This window comes from Musa acuminata, chromosome BXJ2-5 (assembly GCF_036884655.1).
Source record: "Musa acuminata AAA Group cultivar baxijiao chromosome BXJ2-5, Cavendish_Baxijiao_AAA, whole genome shotgun sequence".
Taxonomy (NCBI): domain Eukaryota; kingdom Viridiplantae; phylum Streptophyta; class Magnoliopsida; order Zingiberales; family Musaceae; genus Musa; species Musa acuminata.
In genome coordinates this window covers 40,387,333-40,406,182 of record NC_088342.1, presented here as the reverse complement: position 1 = coordinate 40,406,182, position 18,850 = coordinate 40,387,333, and the positions used below count along the sequence as shown (strand labels likewise).

Here is an 18,850-nt window from a genome sequence, read left to right as displayed (position 1 = left end):
TTACATTCAAAATTTTCTTTGATGACCTCTTTTTGATTAAGATTCGACGGTGGTTGGTCGTCTCTTAGCTATCGTACGACCACATCTATTTAGCTATGAATTACGGAGTCAATGAATCTATCTAAAATCGAATATAATATTTTCTTAAAGCGATTTAGATTTGGTTGGATTTGTTTTTATATTCTCATTAAAGATAATATATGGCAATATTTATATATATATATTTTTTAAAAAAGTTTATTCATGCTTGATTTGCTTTGACTTGATTTAAAATTTCAAAGCAAAATAATCATTTTGTCTTTTGATGCATAGAGGATTTAAGGAGAATTGATGAAACATCATATTTTACCTTTTAAGCAAAAAGATAATTTTGATGACTCAATCTTCGTGGTCAAATCGTCGAGCAACAAAGATTATTATTGGTTTTATAAGAATTATCATAAGATTATAAATGTTTCAGGATGAATCCAATTTGTCAAACTCGATGCTTGCCTGCTAAAATTTGAACTACGTGATTAACATACTATCAAATCGGACAATGGCCAATCCCATTGGTGAGAACACTTTGTTTGACATATATCGAAAGAACAATTCAAGCAAAATATAAATCCAATTGGTACTGAACATAATATTATATGGTTAGACATTTATTATCTAAGTCTTATAGAAAATTAAATTCTTTACACAACAAATTTTCGTAAATATCTTATTAATTAAGATTAACATTTTGATCATATGAGATCAATTATAAGTATCATCGAGTTAATCACAATTTAAGGATATATTTCTTTATACATCCTTTCATTTAAGCTTCAAAAATCTCCATTCATGAATTTTCTTAACTCTTTCTTATTAACCCATTAAACAGAAACTCAGAAATATCAATAATTTTTTTTACCAGAATTACTCTCCTAACAAAACACATATAGCTAAGAATAATCAGATCCTAATTTTTGATGAATTTTTATAAAAACAATCATTTCCATATCAAGAATTCTTATTCCCCAAAAATACTGCCTCCAAAAATCAAAAGCGGAATGCATATGAATAGGTCCCTTCCATGCTTTCCGAGATCTCTCCTTTGTGCGGGAGGAAGTCATTAATGTCAGACTTGCATTTGAATTCCTCAACCTTGGAGTTCAGATCGGGGGATCGATCGATCATATGGGAGGGATCGGTGTCGCGCATGAACCATAGATTCCTCTCTTTCGTATATAAACTCAATCTTATGGGCACAACTGATCCAAGTAGGAGGTGAAGAGCCTCTCTCTCTAACTTTAGCATAAAGAATGGCTTGGCTGTTTCATAGCGAGAACAGTGGGCGAGAGAGAGAGAGAGAGAGAGAGAGAGTCGTAACGTGACATGATGCCATAATTGCCCGGCACGTTCTAAGCTCCCTTGTGGGTCCCATGTACAGCTGTGGCGATGTGTGCCCATATGCCTTGCCTACTCTCCACTTCTTCCTACCACCTCATCTTATTACCACAGCCCCTTATTATAACCATCCTCGCATAAAGATGACAGTACAACGTAATGTGGTCTCTATCAACTATCAATCCCATCCATTTCAAGCTCTGCGGCTAATTAATATATTGTTACCGATGTGCTATACTAATAGTTCATAAAGCCTGCAAATCTTGTCTTACAACTCTCCTCCTCTCCCTCGCTGCCTCAAGTCGCACCACCTTTGGGTTTTAACTATTGTTAGGCAGCAAAGCAAAGTAAGCCTCTGACAGCGCAGCATCTCATTATGTTTTGTCATTTCCCATCACCATCGTCATCATCATCATCCATCTTCTCTTCTGCTACCTGCACCCTGACCTCGTTTCTTTACTATTCCTTCCTTGTTACATATCATCTGTGCATCTCATATATATGGTGTTTTAGCAGTCTTTTTCTTGGTTTTTTTTTTGCTTTGCCTACACCCTCCCTTTGCCTCTTCTCTCGACCTTTCTTTCTCTTCTGCAAGCTCTCGTTTTTATTGTTTTCGCTCCATGTACTGATTCCTGCAATCCCCACCGCCAGTACCTCCTCTTCTCTATCTCTTGCCCCACTGAGGGAGGGGCAGAGAGGAAGAGGGAGTTCAGTTGGCAACACTAGTAATAGAAGAACTTGTAGTAACTGCCCAAAAAGGCGTTGTCGAGAGCTGAAAGGGGAAACAATTTGCAGCGCCATGCAGCAGCAACCACAGCAACAGCAGCAGCCGCCGCCGCAGCTGCAGCAGCAGGGCGGGTCCCAATTCGGTGCCGATATGGCCCCATTCGCGTCCTCGGGGGCCAGCCCCCCGGCTCACGTGCTCCAAATCCCCGGCGCCGGCCCCCTCCATCCGCCGCCGCAGCCGTCGTCGCAGCTGGTGGAGTCCGCGCCGGCGCTCGTCAGTCGTCGGCCCCCGGCACCCACGGATGCAGCCAATTTCGATGAGCTGGCCCCCGCCGTGGCCGGGGGCTTTCACGACGATGAGGCTCTCACCGTCGGCTACGAGGCCGAGCGCGGTGGGACGCCCGGGAGCCGCTGGCCGCGGCAGGAGACGCTCGCGCTGCTCAAGATCCGCTCCGAGATGGACGCCGCTTTTCGAGACGCCACCTTTAAGGGTCCTCTCTGGGAAGAAGTCTCCAGGTAAAAGCCACATTCAATTCACACCGCTGCGTACCTTCCTTCAAAATGCGGTGTCTTAAACTCCTCCCTCCTCCTCCTCCTCCTCCTCGTGTGATGCTGCCCGTGTCCCGTGAAAAGAGAGATCACTGACCTCCGGAGAGTCTTCGACGGTTTTCTTGGGATCTAGTTCACCAGCTTCGGGTGCAGAATTCTTAGAGACAGCTCTCAGTTTCGTACCACGGATTCCACTGTAGCACTGATGTAAGGCTTCAGGTTTTGCCTCAGAAGGAAACTGAGAGAGAGAGAGAGAGAGAGAGAGAGAGAGAGAGAGAATATGGGTGGGGAGGAGGGGGGAAGGGGGGCGCGGTGTTTTCCCCAACTCATGCCTTCTTCTCTCTTTCTCGTTAATGTATCTGAGTACTAGGGGGAGGAACCACCCCTGCATCGATCCCGAGCTAACTTGTGAGAGCAGTTTTAGAACACCGGCCGATGACGACTAAATGCAAAACGCATGCACTCCGATCAGCTCAGTGCAGCCATCGAGGCGCATCTATTGTTTGTTTTAGTTTTTGTTCTCCCCACCTATTCCTTGGAGCTCTTTTCTTCTTATCTAATTCGTTGATTGAAGTCATGATGGTCAAAATCTTTGGGTGTTAACGCATAGCCTCTTCTAGCTGTTGTTTAGTACTCCTTTCTCATTTTATCCTCCTCTTGCTGTGGGTTTTGGTTGGCAGGAAGCTAGCGGAGTTGGGCTACAAGAGGAGCGCGAAGAAGTGCAAGGAGAAGTTCGAGAACGTACATAAGTACTACAAGCGCACCAAGGACGGCCGAGCCGGCCGCCAGGACGGCAAGACCTACCGCTTCTTTAACCAGCTCGAGGCTCTCCACAGCAGCGGTGGAGGCGGCGCCACCACGCCCACCGTGACACCTGCCATGCTTCTCACTACCACCTCCCCAGCCCAGATTAGCTTCACCACCGCCCCGGCGGGCCCCCCAGCTACTAGAGTCCAAGCTTCGTCTGTCTCCGCCGCGGCCCCACCGCCCGTCGCGACGCCATCTTGGGTCGTACCTGACCTTGGACCACAAGCGAACTCGAGTTTGGCTGCAGCGGGGATCAGCTTCTCGTCAGATTCGACCTCCTCTTCGTCGTCGGAGTCCGACGACGAGGAGACGGAAGATGCCGGCGAGAGTCGGGAAGGACGGAAGAGGAAGCGCAGTGGGGGGTCGAGGGCCAGACAGCAGATGATGACCTTCTTCCAGGGCCTGATGCGGCAGGTGATGGAGCGGCAGGAGGCCATGCAGCAACGATTCTTGGAGGCGATCGAGAAAAGAGAGCAGGACAGGTTGATCCGAGAGGACGCGTGGCGGCTGCAGGAGATGGCGCGACTCAGCCGAGAGCAGGAGTTGCTTTCCCAAGAGCGCGCTATGGCGGCGTCCCGAGACACTGCGGTCATTTCCTACCTTCAAAAGATCAGCGGCCAACCTGTCACATCATCGTCTGCCGTTCCGGCCAGTGCCGCTGCCATCTCCCTCACACCACTCCCTCTGCCGCCGTCGCACGCTCCGCCCCCGCCACAGCCACCACCTCAGCAGCAACAGGAACACCAGCAGAAGCAAGGGGATCGGCATCACACGCCAAAAACCGACGTCACGGCGACGCAGCGGGTGACCGTCAGCTCGGAGCCCGAAGAGGGTCATTGCTTCGAGCCAGTGTCGTCCTCGAGGTGGCCCAAGGAGGAGGTACACGCGTTAATTAAGCTTCGGAGCGGGCTCGGGTCGAGGTACCAGGAGGCTGGGCCCAAGGGTCCGCTTTGGGAGGATATCTCCGCCGGAATGCATCGGCTAGGGTACAACCGTAGCGCCAAGAGATGCAAGGAGAAGTGGGAAAACATCAACAAGTACTTCAAGAAGGTGAAGGACAGCAACAAGAAGCGGCCGGAGGACTCGAAGTCCTGCCCCTACTTCCACGAACTTGAGGCACTCTATCGTAAGAAAACGCTAGGTAGTGACATCGCCGCAGGCGATCCTGGTGGCGGCAGCAGTGCGGTCGGTCAACAGAAACAGGAGCAAGACACCAATCCCAGCCCACTAGGACAGCAGCAGCAGCGGCATCCGGCTGTGGCCGAAGGCCAGAATGGCGACAACAACAAGAACAACAGAAGTGGTGGGAATCCTGAGGCTGGAGGAGGGTCCACAGTTGTACAAGTGCAAACGAGAAATGGACAACAGCCACCGAGCTTCCCTGATCAAGAAGGAACGATGAAGGTAAGAAAGGCTTCATTCCTATTGCTAATCATACACGATTCAGTAATAATTTCAGATACCATTGGGTTTGAAGCCAGAAGACGTTGTGAAGGTACCGACGGAGCAAAGGCACCCGCCGGCCGTGATGGATGAACACTACAAGATGGACAAGCCCAGCAGCGATAATCTGGACCAAGATGACGACTACGAGGACGAGGACGACGAGGATGAGGTGCAGTACAAATTACAGTTCCAGCGGCAGATACCCAGCGGCGACACCGCGATTGCAACGACAGCGGCAGCTACAGCGACTGCATCAGGCACCTTCTTGGCCATGGTTCAGTAGCCTTTCGTCAAGTACCGCCATGCACGTCCACACCTTGCCATCTGCATCTTAACATCACAAATACTACCTCCTCAGTGGTTCGATATATCAGAGTTCTACAGTCCTTAGCTATTCATTGATTTGTTGTGGAATAACAATCCTTTCTCCCGGCCGAGCGCAGTAATAAGCTTAAGCAAGCAGCTCTTACAAGAACACACAGGCAGCGAATTCGTCACCGGGGGCGGGGAGTGCTGAAGAAACTGGTCGTACATCCACACACACTGCCTCTGCATGCATCTCGATCTCCCTTTCTGTACTCTCTTCCACAACTACAGAAGAGGTTTCCTGATGGTAGTTTGCACTCTTAAGATGTATATTTCCTTTTTCTTACTGTCATTATTGTTCAGTCTGGATTGTCTCTGTAATCCCCTCGGCATACTTTATGAATAAGGTCATTTTTTAAAGCTTTTCCCCTTAAATATCATTCATGTAATCACCTTACAGTGTGAGTTCAAAAAGTTACGGTGATTGCAGCAGACACCAGGAATGCTTATGTGGCTACCCAAGCTAGCCTAATTCACCAAGAATCGAGCTTAGTCAATGAGGCCCGAGTCCGAGAACGCAGCTCCGAGTTAGGACTCATGTCGCGTTGGGTCGACCCGTACGCCACCGAGTTGTGGCCCAGCATGAGACAGGCCTTATATGCAAAGCACACCAATGGAGAAGTAGAAATTGGTGCTTCGCATGATCCAATTTGGCTCTTATTATGTTTGAATTCAATTCTATACTTACCGTTGCCTAAATAAAACCCGATTCGATTTAGAACTGCCCAACAAATAAAAATAAGCTTCCGATCTCGGCCCCCCCTCTCTTCCTCCTCGTCTTCGTCCGCCTCTGCATCCGTGGTGTAGATTTTGATCGACTTCCGGGCCATTTCTTGGGCGCTCGCCTCCGTGGTGTTGGATGGAGGCTATTAGGAAGCAGGCCTCCAAATTCAGGGAGCAGGTCGCCAGGCAGCAGCAGGTAATCCACGCTTCCTGGATCTTTCTTCATCTCCCCCTCTCGTTGTTGCCGTCTGGCGTTCTGGCTTTGGTTCGTCTCGCTTGCGTTTCGATTCAAGCTGATTTGCTATATCTAGGGCGCCGATTGGCGAATCTCGAGAAGGTTACTTTTTGGGGGTTGATTTGTTCTTCACCAAATTGTTTACATTGCATGGTTAACGCGATCAAACACTGTTGAAGGATGGCCGTTTTTGTTGAGCTTTTTGGCGTTAGATTCTCGTAGCCTTTTTTGAATTTGACGGGAGCCGTGATCACGATCAAGGGACGTTCCGGTTGATGTTTCTTGCTGCCCATCCTGTTGTGTTTTGCTCGATATGGACAATGATTTCTCCGACTTCAAAATTACAAGAAAATGGCAACTCGTTAATTATTTTGGTGATAACCCTAAATGAGAATAGCGGATGATTCCAAGACCCCCAAGTATGGAAATCTGATTGGATCTGGAAAATTCATGTTTGAATAATTTTTGTGCTCTGCAGGGATTCTAAATCTTATAAGAACGAGACATATATCTGTTTTACCTTGATCTTATGATGTCACTAGGATCGTAACTGAGAATAGCCAACGATACTTTGTTGCTTTGTTGCTATTTCCACGCAGGAGCCCGGAGACCAACAAAAACTTTCCTATTGTCTGTGCTATATTGCAAAATTCACCTTAGCAATTATGCTTGTGCATTTATTTAGACTTGTCTAGGACCTATTTTTGCTGATGATCGCTCAACCTAGCTGCCTTCTTTTTTAGATATTGACATTTTCTCAAGGGCTCGGCAATTGATGACATTATTTGTTCTCTTTTTGTAGGTTTTCATCATTCCATAAGTTTTCCTTTGTGTACCTTCATTTCATATTAGGTTTTCTTTTTCTTTTGGAGACTCATGACTGTGTCCCTGATTTATCTCATTTGCAAATACCCGTTTCTCTTCTTAGATCACTAAAACTCTGTGTAAATTATCTATAGTTGGCTATTGTGTTACACTGGATGTTAGAAGAATCATATGTTTTTTTCTACACTTACAAACATAAGGAAAGTCTCGCATTCTGTTATTGTAGCCAAGTTCATCACAGATTAGGGAAGAATACACCTTTAGCAAAGTATGATGTACACGGACTCATGGTCACTGCATCATTTATTTGGACTTCTCTATGGTCTAGTTCATAAGTTGAACATATGTGTCACCTTTCTTCCATGTCTCAACAATAAGCAATTTATCTGCTTGCATGAATTGGGAATGTTTGCTGAAAGTATCATATCATATTTGTGGATATAAGCAACATCTTAATTCCAGTTGTTGCATCTACAGGCTGTTTTCAAGCAATTTGGAGGTGGTGGATATGGAAGTTCTGATAGTATATTTTCAGATGCAGCGGAATATCAGCAGCACCAAAAATTAGAAAAGCTTTACATATCAACTCGAGCTGCCAAGGTTGAAGGCCCTCTACTTTTTTTTTCTTCTTCTCCATTGTCTTTTCTTACCTTTTTGTGTAAAAGCCTCTTGATCATTTTCTTCCAGCATTTTCAAAGGGATATAGTGCGTGGTGTGGAAGGATATATCGTCACAGGGTCCAAACAAGTTGAAATAGGTAGTCTTCTTAATTATGTGTTTGTTTTCCCTTCTGCTTGTTCATCTATTGTTATTTTTCATGAAAGCCAAAGTTCATTTTTCACAATAGTCATACTACTATTTTTGCTAAAGTAATACATCATGTTTCTAATCAAGTCCACATTGCATAGGCAATAAATTATCTGATGATAGTAGGAAATATGGTGTTGAGAACACCTGCACTAGTGGGAATACACTATCGAAAGCTGCTTTATGTTATGCGAGAGCTCGTGCACAAATGGAGAATGAACGCGGCAATCTACTGAAAGCTCTTGGTTCCCAGGTTTTGTGATTCACTTGTTCCCCATGTTATACAATACTTTCATGCTCTTCTAGTAATCTTGTCGGAATTATTGGGTCATAGAATTGATACAGTTCTGTCCAAAAATATTTGCTTTTCTTGTTTAAAGTTGTAATGCTTTTTACCTTTTTTCTTTATGTGGTGGATGTAAAGGTGACTGTCAATTTGCATCCGATATTGTGCAAACTGGCTGATGATTATTCATCTGACTTGTTATCACTAGCCATTCTAATAACTACTTTTGCCTTCTTCGTTTCTTGCACATAGTTGGTTTCTACTTGCATAAATTATCCCTGCTCACACGTTGCACCTTTTATAGAGCACATTTGACATGTTGCCAAATATGGTTACTGTATTCATTTATTATTGGTTTTTGACTTCAGGTTATTCCAAAAGCCTTTTAATTTACTTGTGCCTAGTAAATCCTTATTGTAATCACTTTAACTCCATAGTATTTACAATTATGACCAATTTGGTCTCTTGTCCATCATTCCCTTTTAACATGAGCAACGCCTTGGTTCAATTTGGATTTCATATAGTTAACTCTTATTGAACCTAAATTTCAATTTGTAGCTCTAATTCACCTAATGGATTGTACTTCTTGATTATGTACATGCTGTAGTTTTGGATGCAATTCACTTTTATTTTTTCTCTCACTCTCTTTCTCTCTCTTCCTCAATGTCTTTGAAAAACTGTAAATGACAAATAGCCAAATAGATGCAAGATAGCTGTTTAGCAACCAAAGCTGTTCAAAAGGTAATTAAAAGTATATAAATATGATATATACTAAAGATTCAGGACAACGAATAGTTTGAATTTATATTAAACTTTAGGTGAGTCAACAGAACATGGAAAATATCTGAATTTCCTGCTTCTGTGCACGTTAATGGTCTCTTCCTTGAGTGCCAAATGAGTGACAAGTAAAAAGAAGCTGAGAATTTGGAAGATGGAGACTGAAAGAAAATTCATATTTACCATGAACATGTGACTTAATGCTTATTGTTGGAGCCATTAGGGAGTTGGCTACTTAGCATCCCTCTTTACTTCATTAGACTGGTATTTCCATTTTACTTCATTTGCCAATTAGTTCTCATTTTCTGTAGTTGTGCACATATGTAAGTTCTGCAGATCTTTCTATATTGGAGTTCCTGAGAATTAGTGATGGTTATATAAATTCAATGCTGTCTGACACTATTTGTGCATTGCTAGATGCTTCCAGTCAAATGATCTTATGCTGGAATAAAACTTTCCTTTCTAGGTTGCAGAGCCACTAAGAGCCATGGTAATGGGTGCTCCATTGGAAGATGCTCGACACCTTGCCCAAAGATATGATAGGGTGCGCCAGGAAGCTGAAGCTCAGGTAATCCTGTTACAAACTGGTAGATTATGCTTCTATTGGATGTTTTCTGTAGACACCTGTGCATTTATCACTATTGATCAACCTTGGTTTCTTTAGTTACTTGTATTGTTTTTATGAATTGTAACTTGTATCTCCAATTTTTTCACTTTTCAATTGGATTTATTTTCATACATATACAACAAAAATATGAAATTACATAACTTCTTGAAAGAGATGGAAATATTATGCATTTACTTTGATTAAATTACTTTATCGTACGTAACTTTTTGAAAGGTCTAGCATGCAATCACTCATACCTCTTGAATAGTCATACTATATGATTTGACTTCATCTACATAGTATTTCTATCTTTTAACAGTTCAATATTCAATTACAGAGATGTCATGGGGGTATTTATGCACTGCTTGAATCCTAAACTAAGCACCATGGAATTTAGTGATGCAATGGTGCATAATAGATACTGTATCTATGCATGTACATTTCCTCTTTCCAACTGGACTTCGAAGTAGACACAGTCACAGTACATGTATCTATGCAATCAACCTCTACATTTGGAGACTCTTGAAATCCATAACACATGGATGGATGGTATATATATATATATATATATATATATATATATATATATATATATATATATATATATATATATATATTGTAATCCATATTGTATATTGTATATGTGAGCCTCTTCTACTGTTTGTAGAATGGATATGCAATTTACTTACCTAGTAATACAAAAATCTTACCACTAGGTTTTTTAAATGGGTATGAAAATGGTATACTTAACAATTGCCAAAATGCTCATCCTACCCAATTTCATGATTTTTTTCTCGATGTATGTAAGATAAGTGGCTAAAAGAATTTGTGAACTTGCAACTTGCAACCAAGATTCTAGGGTACGAATTTGATGTCCATGGTTGTGTATTGCATATTCCACATGCAATTTCTTAACTGTTGTGGCCACCTTGGCAGGATAAGCCTCTTAGGTGATTGGGAGAAAAGCATCTTAACAGGAAGGCATCAAATAGGCAAATGTTGGTTTTTTAGGCACACTGAGTCTCCGTATGGATGCGATTTTAGTGCTGAAGTTTTCATTGAATATACCTTGTGTCAAGACCTTTTCCTTCATTTGGTGCTGTAATTCTCCATCTTAATATGGACAAACTTCAAGCTCTAAGTATTTTAATGAACTTAAAGCTATAGTTATTTAAAGCAGAAAGTTTATTTTTTTGTAACACCAGAAAGTCTATCTACAAAACTCCCTTGTTTGAAGATATACTTGATTCCCAACAGGCAATTGAAGTTTCAAAGCGCCAAATTAAAGTAAGAGAAACTGTTGGCAGTGGTGATAACATTTCAAAGCTAGAAGCTGCTGAAGCCAAGCTACAAGAACTAAAATCTAATATGGCAGTATTGGGTAAGGAAGCTGTTGCAGCAATGACTGCTGTGGAAGCCCAACAACAAAGATTAACCTTACAGCGGCTTATTGCTATGGTATTATCTTTATTTATGCCTCCAATTATCTAGATTTCATGTTGCTATTCTTTGCTTCATGTCTAACTTGCAAATTTTTCCTTCCACAGGTCGAATCAGAGCGCACTTACCATCAGAAGGTCCTACAAATTCTTGAACAACTTGAAGCAGAGGTACACTAGAAAGCCACTGCTGTTTAGTCAAATCAATATATTCTTTCTCTTGCCAAATTTACATTATACATGCATTAGCTGTATATAGAAATTTTCTAGGTGGAGAAACAAACTAACTTGTTTGACTCTGCTGATGGATTTGATTCATAGATGCTGTCTGAGCGTCAAAGAATTGAAGCATCTCCAAGTCCAGCCTCAGAAAACTTTATGCCGCCTCCACCATCATACGAAGAAGCCAATGGCATGTTTACAAACTCAACTGTCGATGGATTAACAGAATCTGTGGAATACTTTTTAGCTGAGGTAATTAAAATGACATATATGTCCAATTCTTATGAAATTGTGTTATAACAGTCATTAGGTAGTTTGAAAAGCTTTGCTGTCCTGACTTATGTGCATATATGTATATTCTTTGTACTGCAAGGTAATTCATTCATATCAGGCTGAGACAGATGTGGAGCTTAATCTTTCTGTTGGCGACTATGTTGTTGTACGTAAGGTACAGAAGTTCTTCAAATGCTTTCTACTTCCATGTTATACATTGACTTCGCGGGGTCTCTCTCTCTCTCTCTCTCTCTCTCTTCTTCCCTCCTGTATCTCTAGTTTTTACCTATGCAAATTTCGCAAAAAGAATATGGTATTTCGATGGTTCGCGGAAAGTTCATTGGGATTAAAGATTTCCATGATGAATAGAAAGTACTCAAATTAAGTTTTCTTAACTAATGGTCTTGTTCCAGCATAATTTTATTTGAAATGAGAATATTTAATTTGTGAGCTCAGATTATTTGGAAGCTTACCATCGGCTTATTGACTTATTTTTATCTTTAAGATGAATTACATTTTTCCTTGAGCATAGGTTGTCAGTTTCTGGTTTTCTTTTCTTATAAATTCTTCCCAAGGACAAAAGTGTTGGCTGCAGGAGCTCAAGTTGTACTCAAAAGAGTAGACCTCCTAAATTTGATCCAATCCATAAATCGTTGCTTTGTTGAGTTTAGGAGAATAAAAATATGAGAATAAGAGCAAAATTATGACTGAAAATGAGTTTAAGAAAGTTTAAGAGATTGTGAGAGTGAAATCAATTAAAAGAGGGGAGAAGGAAAGGGTTTAAAAACCCTTTAGGTTATCTCCAACGGTCAAATTAACCATTTGAAACCCGATATAGGTCGATTACGGTTGGTTTCGATCGTTACCGCTCGGTACAAGTCGATAACGGTCAGATTTTGACTGTTACCGCCCAATACAGTCCCGTATTGCTTGATACGGGATCAAAACTTTTGTATCGCCTAGTAGCGGGCAGTCCGTGTGCCAAGAAGCTCTCGGACCGGTACATACCGCCCATACTGGGCGGTACACATCAAAATTAAAAACCTTGGCATTTCGATGGTTCGTGGAAAGTTCATTGGGATTAAAGATTTCCATGATGAATAGAAAGTCCTCAAATTAAGTTTTCTTAACTAATGGTCTTGTTGCAGCATAATTTTATTTGAAATGAGAATCCTTAATTTGTGAGCTCAGATTATCTGGAAGCTTACCATCGGCTCATTGACATATTTGTATCTTTAAGATAAATTGTATTTTTCCTTGAGCATAGATTGTTAGTTTCTGGTTTTCTTTTCTTATAAATTCTTCCCAAGCACAAAAGTTTTGGCTGTAGGAGCTCAAGTTGTACCCAAAAGAGTAGACCTTTTAGCTAACTATACATTTAAAATTTTATTTAAAAAAATTTCCCGTTCATAGTTTAACCCGTATGAGAATTTGGCTGGAGGTCTAAACATTGACATCATGTTGACAGCTGAATTTGGAATCTTGTCAACTTGTCTTATGTAGCCTCCTTGTTTTTAAGTTTTGCTTTATAATTGATCCCATTATAAGTTTTTGATGATTTGTATGTTGATTTTCATATGAAACAAGTATATGAAGTTTACATAAGAGTGACATCGATCAACTATTAGCACAGATATAACTAGTATCTGTATCGACACTATCTGCATGCTTTTATCAGTCAATGCCAATGTGTACAAGCTAAAACTAACTGCTTGTGGGTGAATCTCAAAGGTATACCGTTAGATTCCCACAGATTTTCTGTTTTTGTTCCTTTTTTTCTATTTTTGTTCCTCAAAATTTGTGGTGGAAAGTTGTTCCTCCCAAAAATTTTAGAAAATTGGACTTAGTCTTAACAGACAAAACACTGGAACATTGTTACCAAACATGTTCCGTGTCATCATAAGAAAATGCAGATTTTCATTCTTTCCGACAACAAAACAGTAGTTGGCTAGTCGACGGAGAGTGCAATATGCACATCTGCCTTTGTTTCATGTTCTTGTTGTTTAAACATACATACCATAGTGAATGGGTTTCATTTATTACCATCAGATTTATCTGTTTATTTATTCACAGCTATCAAACAATGGTTGGGCGGAAGGTGAATGCAAAGGAAAAGCAGGTTGGTTCCCTTCTGTATACATTGAAAGGCGGGAGCGTGTGCTCGCAAGTAAGATCGTTCAAATTCTGTAAAAATATTGCTCAGGGAGGTTGGTCTATTCATCTGGGTGTTGTAAGGTGTTGCAATGTTTGGGCTTCCATAAGCTGAAACCTAGTCATATTTGCATCTTCAGTTCATTATTTTGTTCTTCCCCCCTTACGTTTCATCTGTCAATTTTGATGCCCAATTTTGTCAACTGATTACATGATTATGTATTGTGTATCTGTCCAAAATCAGGTGGATTATGCAGGGAAACAAAGTTGTTTGTTTATCTATAAGTTGAGTTGTCATGACCGTCTTTGCTTCGCAAGACATTTATACTATGGATAATGTTGCGATGCGCCCAATAGAGTTTTAATTTTTTTCACCTTTTTTTCATGAGTTATGACCATTCTCAGCTTTTGATTCTCCCAACAATGTATGATGTATATTGACACATGATGAAACAGTTAAACTCTATGATTGATTCTTGTCTTCTACCAAGATAAAGATTGAGTTCTGAAATTGTCAAACCATGTCTCTTTCTTGAACTCTCCCCCTCTGTGTTTCGTTTGTTTCTGATAAAAAGGATTGTAATAATAATAATAATAATAATAATAATAATAATAATAATAATAATAATAATAATAATAGTAGTAGTAGTAGTAGTAGTAGTAGCAGTAGCTGTAGCAGTACTGGTAGTAAACAGATCACTAAAGACATCCGATTCCATAGAATGACTTGGAAATGCAAACGTGAAATATCTCAAGGCAAACTCGATGATGCTTATTATATTCTACTACTTTGGTCTGGTGCAGCAAATATTACGGCACGCCAGCATCCATCTTTTCGAAAGCTTTAACGAAAGCAGAACACTGTTTCCTCAAACAGAAGAGAACACTCTGCAATTATTATTATTATTATTATTATTCATCAGTTGATGAGGATGCAATTAAAGCTCCAAAGATACCAAAAGGCGGTTTCACGTCATTGACTCAATGGACGGTCAATATCACATGCAGCCCATGAGTCAACCGGTAGAACTTCATATTTATTATTAAAAATAAAATAAAATATAGTTAGTTATATATTTTAAAATATAGAATACGTAAATAACATTATGAATAAAATTTATAATATAGTAAGGATGGTCTCAAACGCACTTTAACTTTGTCTTCGGATATTGTTGTCCCAACTATTCTGCAAAGCCAGTTGGGCCTAAAAAAGAAGATCAATTAAATAAAAAAGTAAAAAATGAAAAATTCAACAGTGGCAAAAATTAGGAGAAAAATAAAAAATAATAACTCTTAAATTCCACCAAATGATTGAGGAGGTGGAGGTGTCCGGATCACATGTTTGTAGTGGGAATTGGTGCGTTTCTATTCATCTCATTATTTTCACATTGGGAGGATGTGATCGGTTGTTGCCTTTGGCTCCGCTCCACCCACCATATTTCTCCATATACCAAACCCACTAAGACCAGAGGAGGCATCCATCCTTCCACAGACCCATCGATCACATTCTAATCGTCAAATAAGCTCTAAAAAGGTTAAATATTTTTTTTCTTTTTTTTTTTGCAAAATTAAGTCATGAAAATAATAAATATTTTTCTAAAAATGGTCCAACGAAATTTTGAGCCCTCAGATAAAAGAAAACTCAATCAACAGAACATCGGTGTCCTGTGACGGGTCACCTCCTTTCTGAGTATGAGCTGAGAAGTTGCGTCATGGGATCAACGTGATGCTTGGAACGGGCAGCAGGAGACGCATGTTGTACACTTGTTCACGTAAAACAAGTACGTGATGCTGCTGTAGTAGCAGTAGCTGAACCCACGCACCCATTACAAGCCAAAACAAAAAGCACTAGCAGAAGCAGATGTAGCAGTAACGGAGCCAATCACATTAGCAAGCATCTCTGCTCAATCCGCAACAGGGTGAGGTATAGAAGCCACTGCATACGAACAGAGATGATATCTATCGATCTACCACTCTACCTATCCATGTCTAAATCTCCATTTCGCCCTCACAAGAAAGCAGTTGTAGTCTTGCAGAGATGCCTTCCCCACCTTTGCTTAAAGACACAGAAAGCTAAACCGCTAGCTGAGTAGAAGAAGCGTTACACGAGAAGGATAGCACTACATAACGTATAAGTCAACCGGCTCGGCCGGGCCAGTGGAACGGGTCGAGAAGGAGGTGACAGGCGGAGCCGCCGCTGCCTGCTTTTTCCGGCGCATCTCGAGGACCTTGCGGTGGCAGTTAGAGTGGACGTGGCTGACGAACGTGGGGCTGCACGCCGGGCGGTACTCCGGGAGGAGGCGGCCGGACTTGAACCGGACCCCGCAGGCGTTGCAGAGGGTCTTGGGGCCCAGCGGGCCGGCCCTCCACTGCGGCGTCTTCTGGGCGCCGCAGTGGGTGCAGCGACGCTCGTTGGAGGCAGCTGCGGACGGCGGTGACTTGGGCTTTCGGCCGCGCTTGTTGGGTTTCTGCTGCTTGTCCGGTGGCAGGCTGCCGCAAAGGAGGATGCTTTTCTCGCCCGCGGCCGAAAGGTGGTCGGTTACTCGGTGGAAAGATTGAGCGGGAGACGAGAAAGAGGACGCGCAAGAGGAGGAGGTTGTGGTGGTGATGGAGTCGGAGGAAGATTCTGCGAAAGGGAGCGGCCTTGACACGGACCAGCAGCCTGCGGCTGTCCGGGAGCGCTTGCTCCGCTTGGCCCTGACCGGCACCACGGCTTCGGTGGAGAGGACGCAGACGGTTGGGCTCGCAGACGAGTCACCTTCGATGGTGTGCGCGCGGCGGCTCTCGGCCTGGGTCTCCGTTTCGCCTGGGCTTCGAGGAGCCAAAGGCAAGGGGACGACGCCCGGGCACGACGAGAACTCCGGGAGGGAGTCGTCGATGATGAGAGAAACCCATTCCAACTCTTCCGCGTCGTGCGCCTGAACACATCAAAGCACAAGAAATGGTCACAAAAAATCGATCTTCCTTTCTTCTGTTGGTGGGGGCATGGAGAACAGGACCCACCGGGAGACTGATTTCGGAGAGAGGCTGGAAAGAAAGCGACGAAGAGGAGGAAGGAGAAGGCGAGCCGGAGTTGGAGTCCTCGGTTCCCTTGTGCTCCGCTTCCTCCCCCTCCTCCTCTGCTCCCTTCTCGTTCTCGATGAACTCAAGGTTAAGGAGGTCGTCAACGGAGAACTCCTCCCCCCAAAAGTTTCCATTTCCCACAGCCCAAGCCACATCCTCGTCCGAAACCCCGTGACTCCCCTGCTGCTGCGGCTGCTGCTGCTGTAGCAAAGAAGTCTTCGGGGCCTCCATCCCAACGTCCGGAGCAAGGGAAGACGAAAGGGGGCAAAGGGGAAGAGAGGAAGAGAGGCAGGAAGAGGGAGTAGAAAAAGGAAGAGATGGTGAGCGTTTGGTGGAGCATCGAATGGCCGCCCCAAGCCCGTGAGCGTTACAAACAAGCGCGCTGTCGTTTGTACATCCCTTCCGGCCTCATCCCTGCCACTACTACCAGCAGCAGCAATTACTACATCTCTTCCGCATTTCCCGTTCGCCTGTCCTCTGTTCGATGCTTTGCCTCTACGCCTGACAACAAAAGGAAGGGGTGCCGCCCCATCAATTCCCAACAGTCCGTCTCTTTTGACGCTACTCTTTATTGATCGATCGTTGCCAAAAGAACTCGTGTCAGCTGATTTGGTTTTAAATACAATGCGGTCTTCAAAGCGCTGTTAGACTATAATTACTGATTGATTGAATAAGTAGAACAAGTAAATGTAAATTATGCATCAACTATATTAAAAAGTAAATGTTGGTATCAAAATGATTTATTACTCCCATAAGGTAAAATTCATCTGACCTCGTTTATTATATGAAGTACGTCATGTCACGTATCTAGATGAATCCGTGGAAGTGTTTTAGTTGAACATCACTTCAAATCCCATCTCGATAAGAATATATATCTTTTGAATAAAATGACATTATATACTTGTGTTATATATATTTTTTGAATAAAAAATATATTATATAATTAAGTTATTAATATACTCATCAAAGCTTATTAGCAAAGAGTACAAAAATAGATATATTAATTATGCTTATGGGTATGAGTACATGTGAAGATTCACTAGTAATAGAGATGGGATGAGGGAATAAACGGGGATAGGATCGAAGTTCGTTACGCTCTCTTAATACCTTCGTTAAGGATTGTTTATTATTTTTGTTTACTTATACATTTATTTGATAGCATGTTTAATCTTATTTTTATATATTTTTGCTTGAAAAATATAAATATGAATAATTTTCAGAGTGGCAAAGTCCATTTACCAAATGGACAAAACTATCTCAAAATGATCTAATTTTTACGTACTATGATCTGTTTTTGCAAGCTAATATATGATATGAAACATCAATTATCTTAACACATTAGAATCTCTCGAGTGTCATAGGATTGGATGGAGGCTTCGGGTAGTATCGAACATTGATTGTATTCATAAATTTGCATATAAAGCCTATGAGTACTTTTGCCATTGCGCTCGTCACCCATCGTGTAGTTGTTTGTGGATTTGTGACTATTTGTTTACATTCTAAAGTCTTAGTTTTATCTTTTCTCTCTTGTAAACTAAGTGTTTGCTGAATTGTTTGTAAAGCTTTCATTTTTTACGAGATATCGAAACTTATCTATTATTTATTTTTAGAACTAATTAATTTATTATTTTATAGGTCCTTTAAGTGTTGAGCGAGGTTACATTTAGGCTGACCCTTTGTAAACAAATAATGCAAGGCTATTCCACAAGTTAGGTAATTTCAACTAAATCTATGACATTTGGGATCAAAGTAGACAAACGATTGGGCAAACAATGAAAGTTCATAATCTCACCATGGTGAAGCATCGTGACAAATTGAACAAGATGGGGGAAACTGAACCATTACCCCAAGCAACCACAAGTGGCTACAAGTATAAAGTCGCTCTCAAGTTGTTGGAGCCATTTAAGAGGAGCACAACAATGAGGATGACACGAGAAGTTACAATTTGGATCACCAATTGGAAAGCACAAGAGTCACAAGGAGAGACTTATTGATATAGAAACCAGTTTGATATTCTTGAAGTGAGCTTAGAGGAACTATAACAAGACCAACAAAGACTCTTTAAGGTAGAAAACTTGTAAGAGAAGGCAAAATCTAGGATTGATATGGTCAAGTCTTGAGTTGAGTATTTGATGAAAGATACCAAAGAGTCAATGCAACACCTACAAGATGTC

General features: G+C 41.8%; 3 protein-coding genes across 6 annotated transcripts; 2 read left to right on the top strand and 1 right to left on the bottom strand.

Annotated features, from left to right (window-relative positions):
* Positions 1–1,764: 1,764 nt before the first annotated feature.
* On the top strand, positions 1,765–5,628 carry LOC135612790 (trihelix transcription factor GTL1-like). Of its 4 annotated transcripts, none has more exons than XM_065109465.1 (3): positions 1,765–2,616; positions 3,330–4,860; positions 4,941–5,084. In XM_065109465.1, exons 1-3 carry the CDS (start codon positions 2,174–2,176, stop codon positions 4,947–4,949), a joined length of 1,983 nt encoding a protein of 660 aa, XP_064965537.1. In that variant the 5' UTR covers positions 1,765–2,173; the 3' UTR covers positions 4,950–5,084. The 4 variants fall into 4 exon arrangements, with proteins under 4 accessions (XP_064965537.1, XP_064965535.1, XP_064965534.1 ...); XM_065109463.1 differs by having other exon boundaries at positions 4,938–5,084; XM_065109462.1 differs by having other exon boundaries at positions 1,766–2,616; positions 4,952–5,628.
* Positions 5,629–5,933: 305 nt separating this feature from the next.
* On the top strand, positions 5,934–13,898 carry LOC103985716 (SH3 domain-containing protein 2). The gene is made up of 10 exons (XM_009403515.3): positions 5,934–6,187; positions 7,529–7,651; positions 7,739–7,808; positions 7,960–8,111; positions 9,388–9,489; positions 10,786–10,986; positions 11,076–11,138; positions 11,289–11,441; positions 11,563–11,637; positions 13,536–13,898. Exons 1-10 carry the CDS (start codon positions 6,128–6,130, stop codon positions 13,650–13,652), a joined length of 1,116 nt encoding a protein of 371 aa, XP_009401790.2. The 5' UTR covers positions 5,934–6,127; the 3' UTR covers positions 13,653–13,898.
* A 1,579-nt stretch (positions 13,899–15,477) lies between these two features.
* Positions 15,478–17,241, bottom strand: LOC135612789 (GATA transcription factor 6-like). The gene is made up of 2 exons (XM_065109460.1): positions 16,617–17,241; positions 15,478–16,531 (listed from the first exon to the last, which is right to left on the bottom strand). Exons 1-2 carry the CDS (start codon positions 16,905–16,907, stop codon positions 15,734–15,736), a joined length of 1,089 nt encoding a protein of 362 aa, XP_064965532.1. The 5' UTR covers positions 16,908–17,241; the 3' UTR covers positions 15,478–15,733.
* Between the last annotated feature and the right edge of the window lie 1,609 nt (positions 17,242–18,850).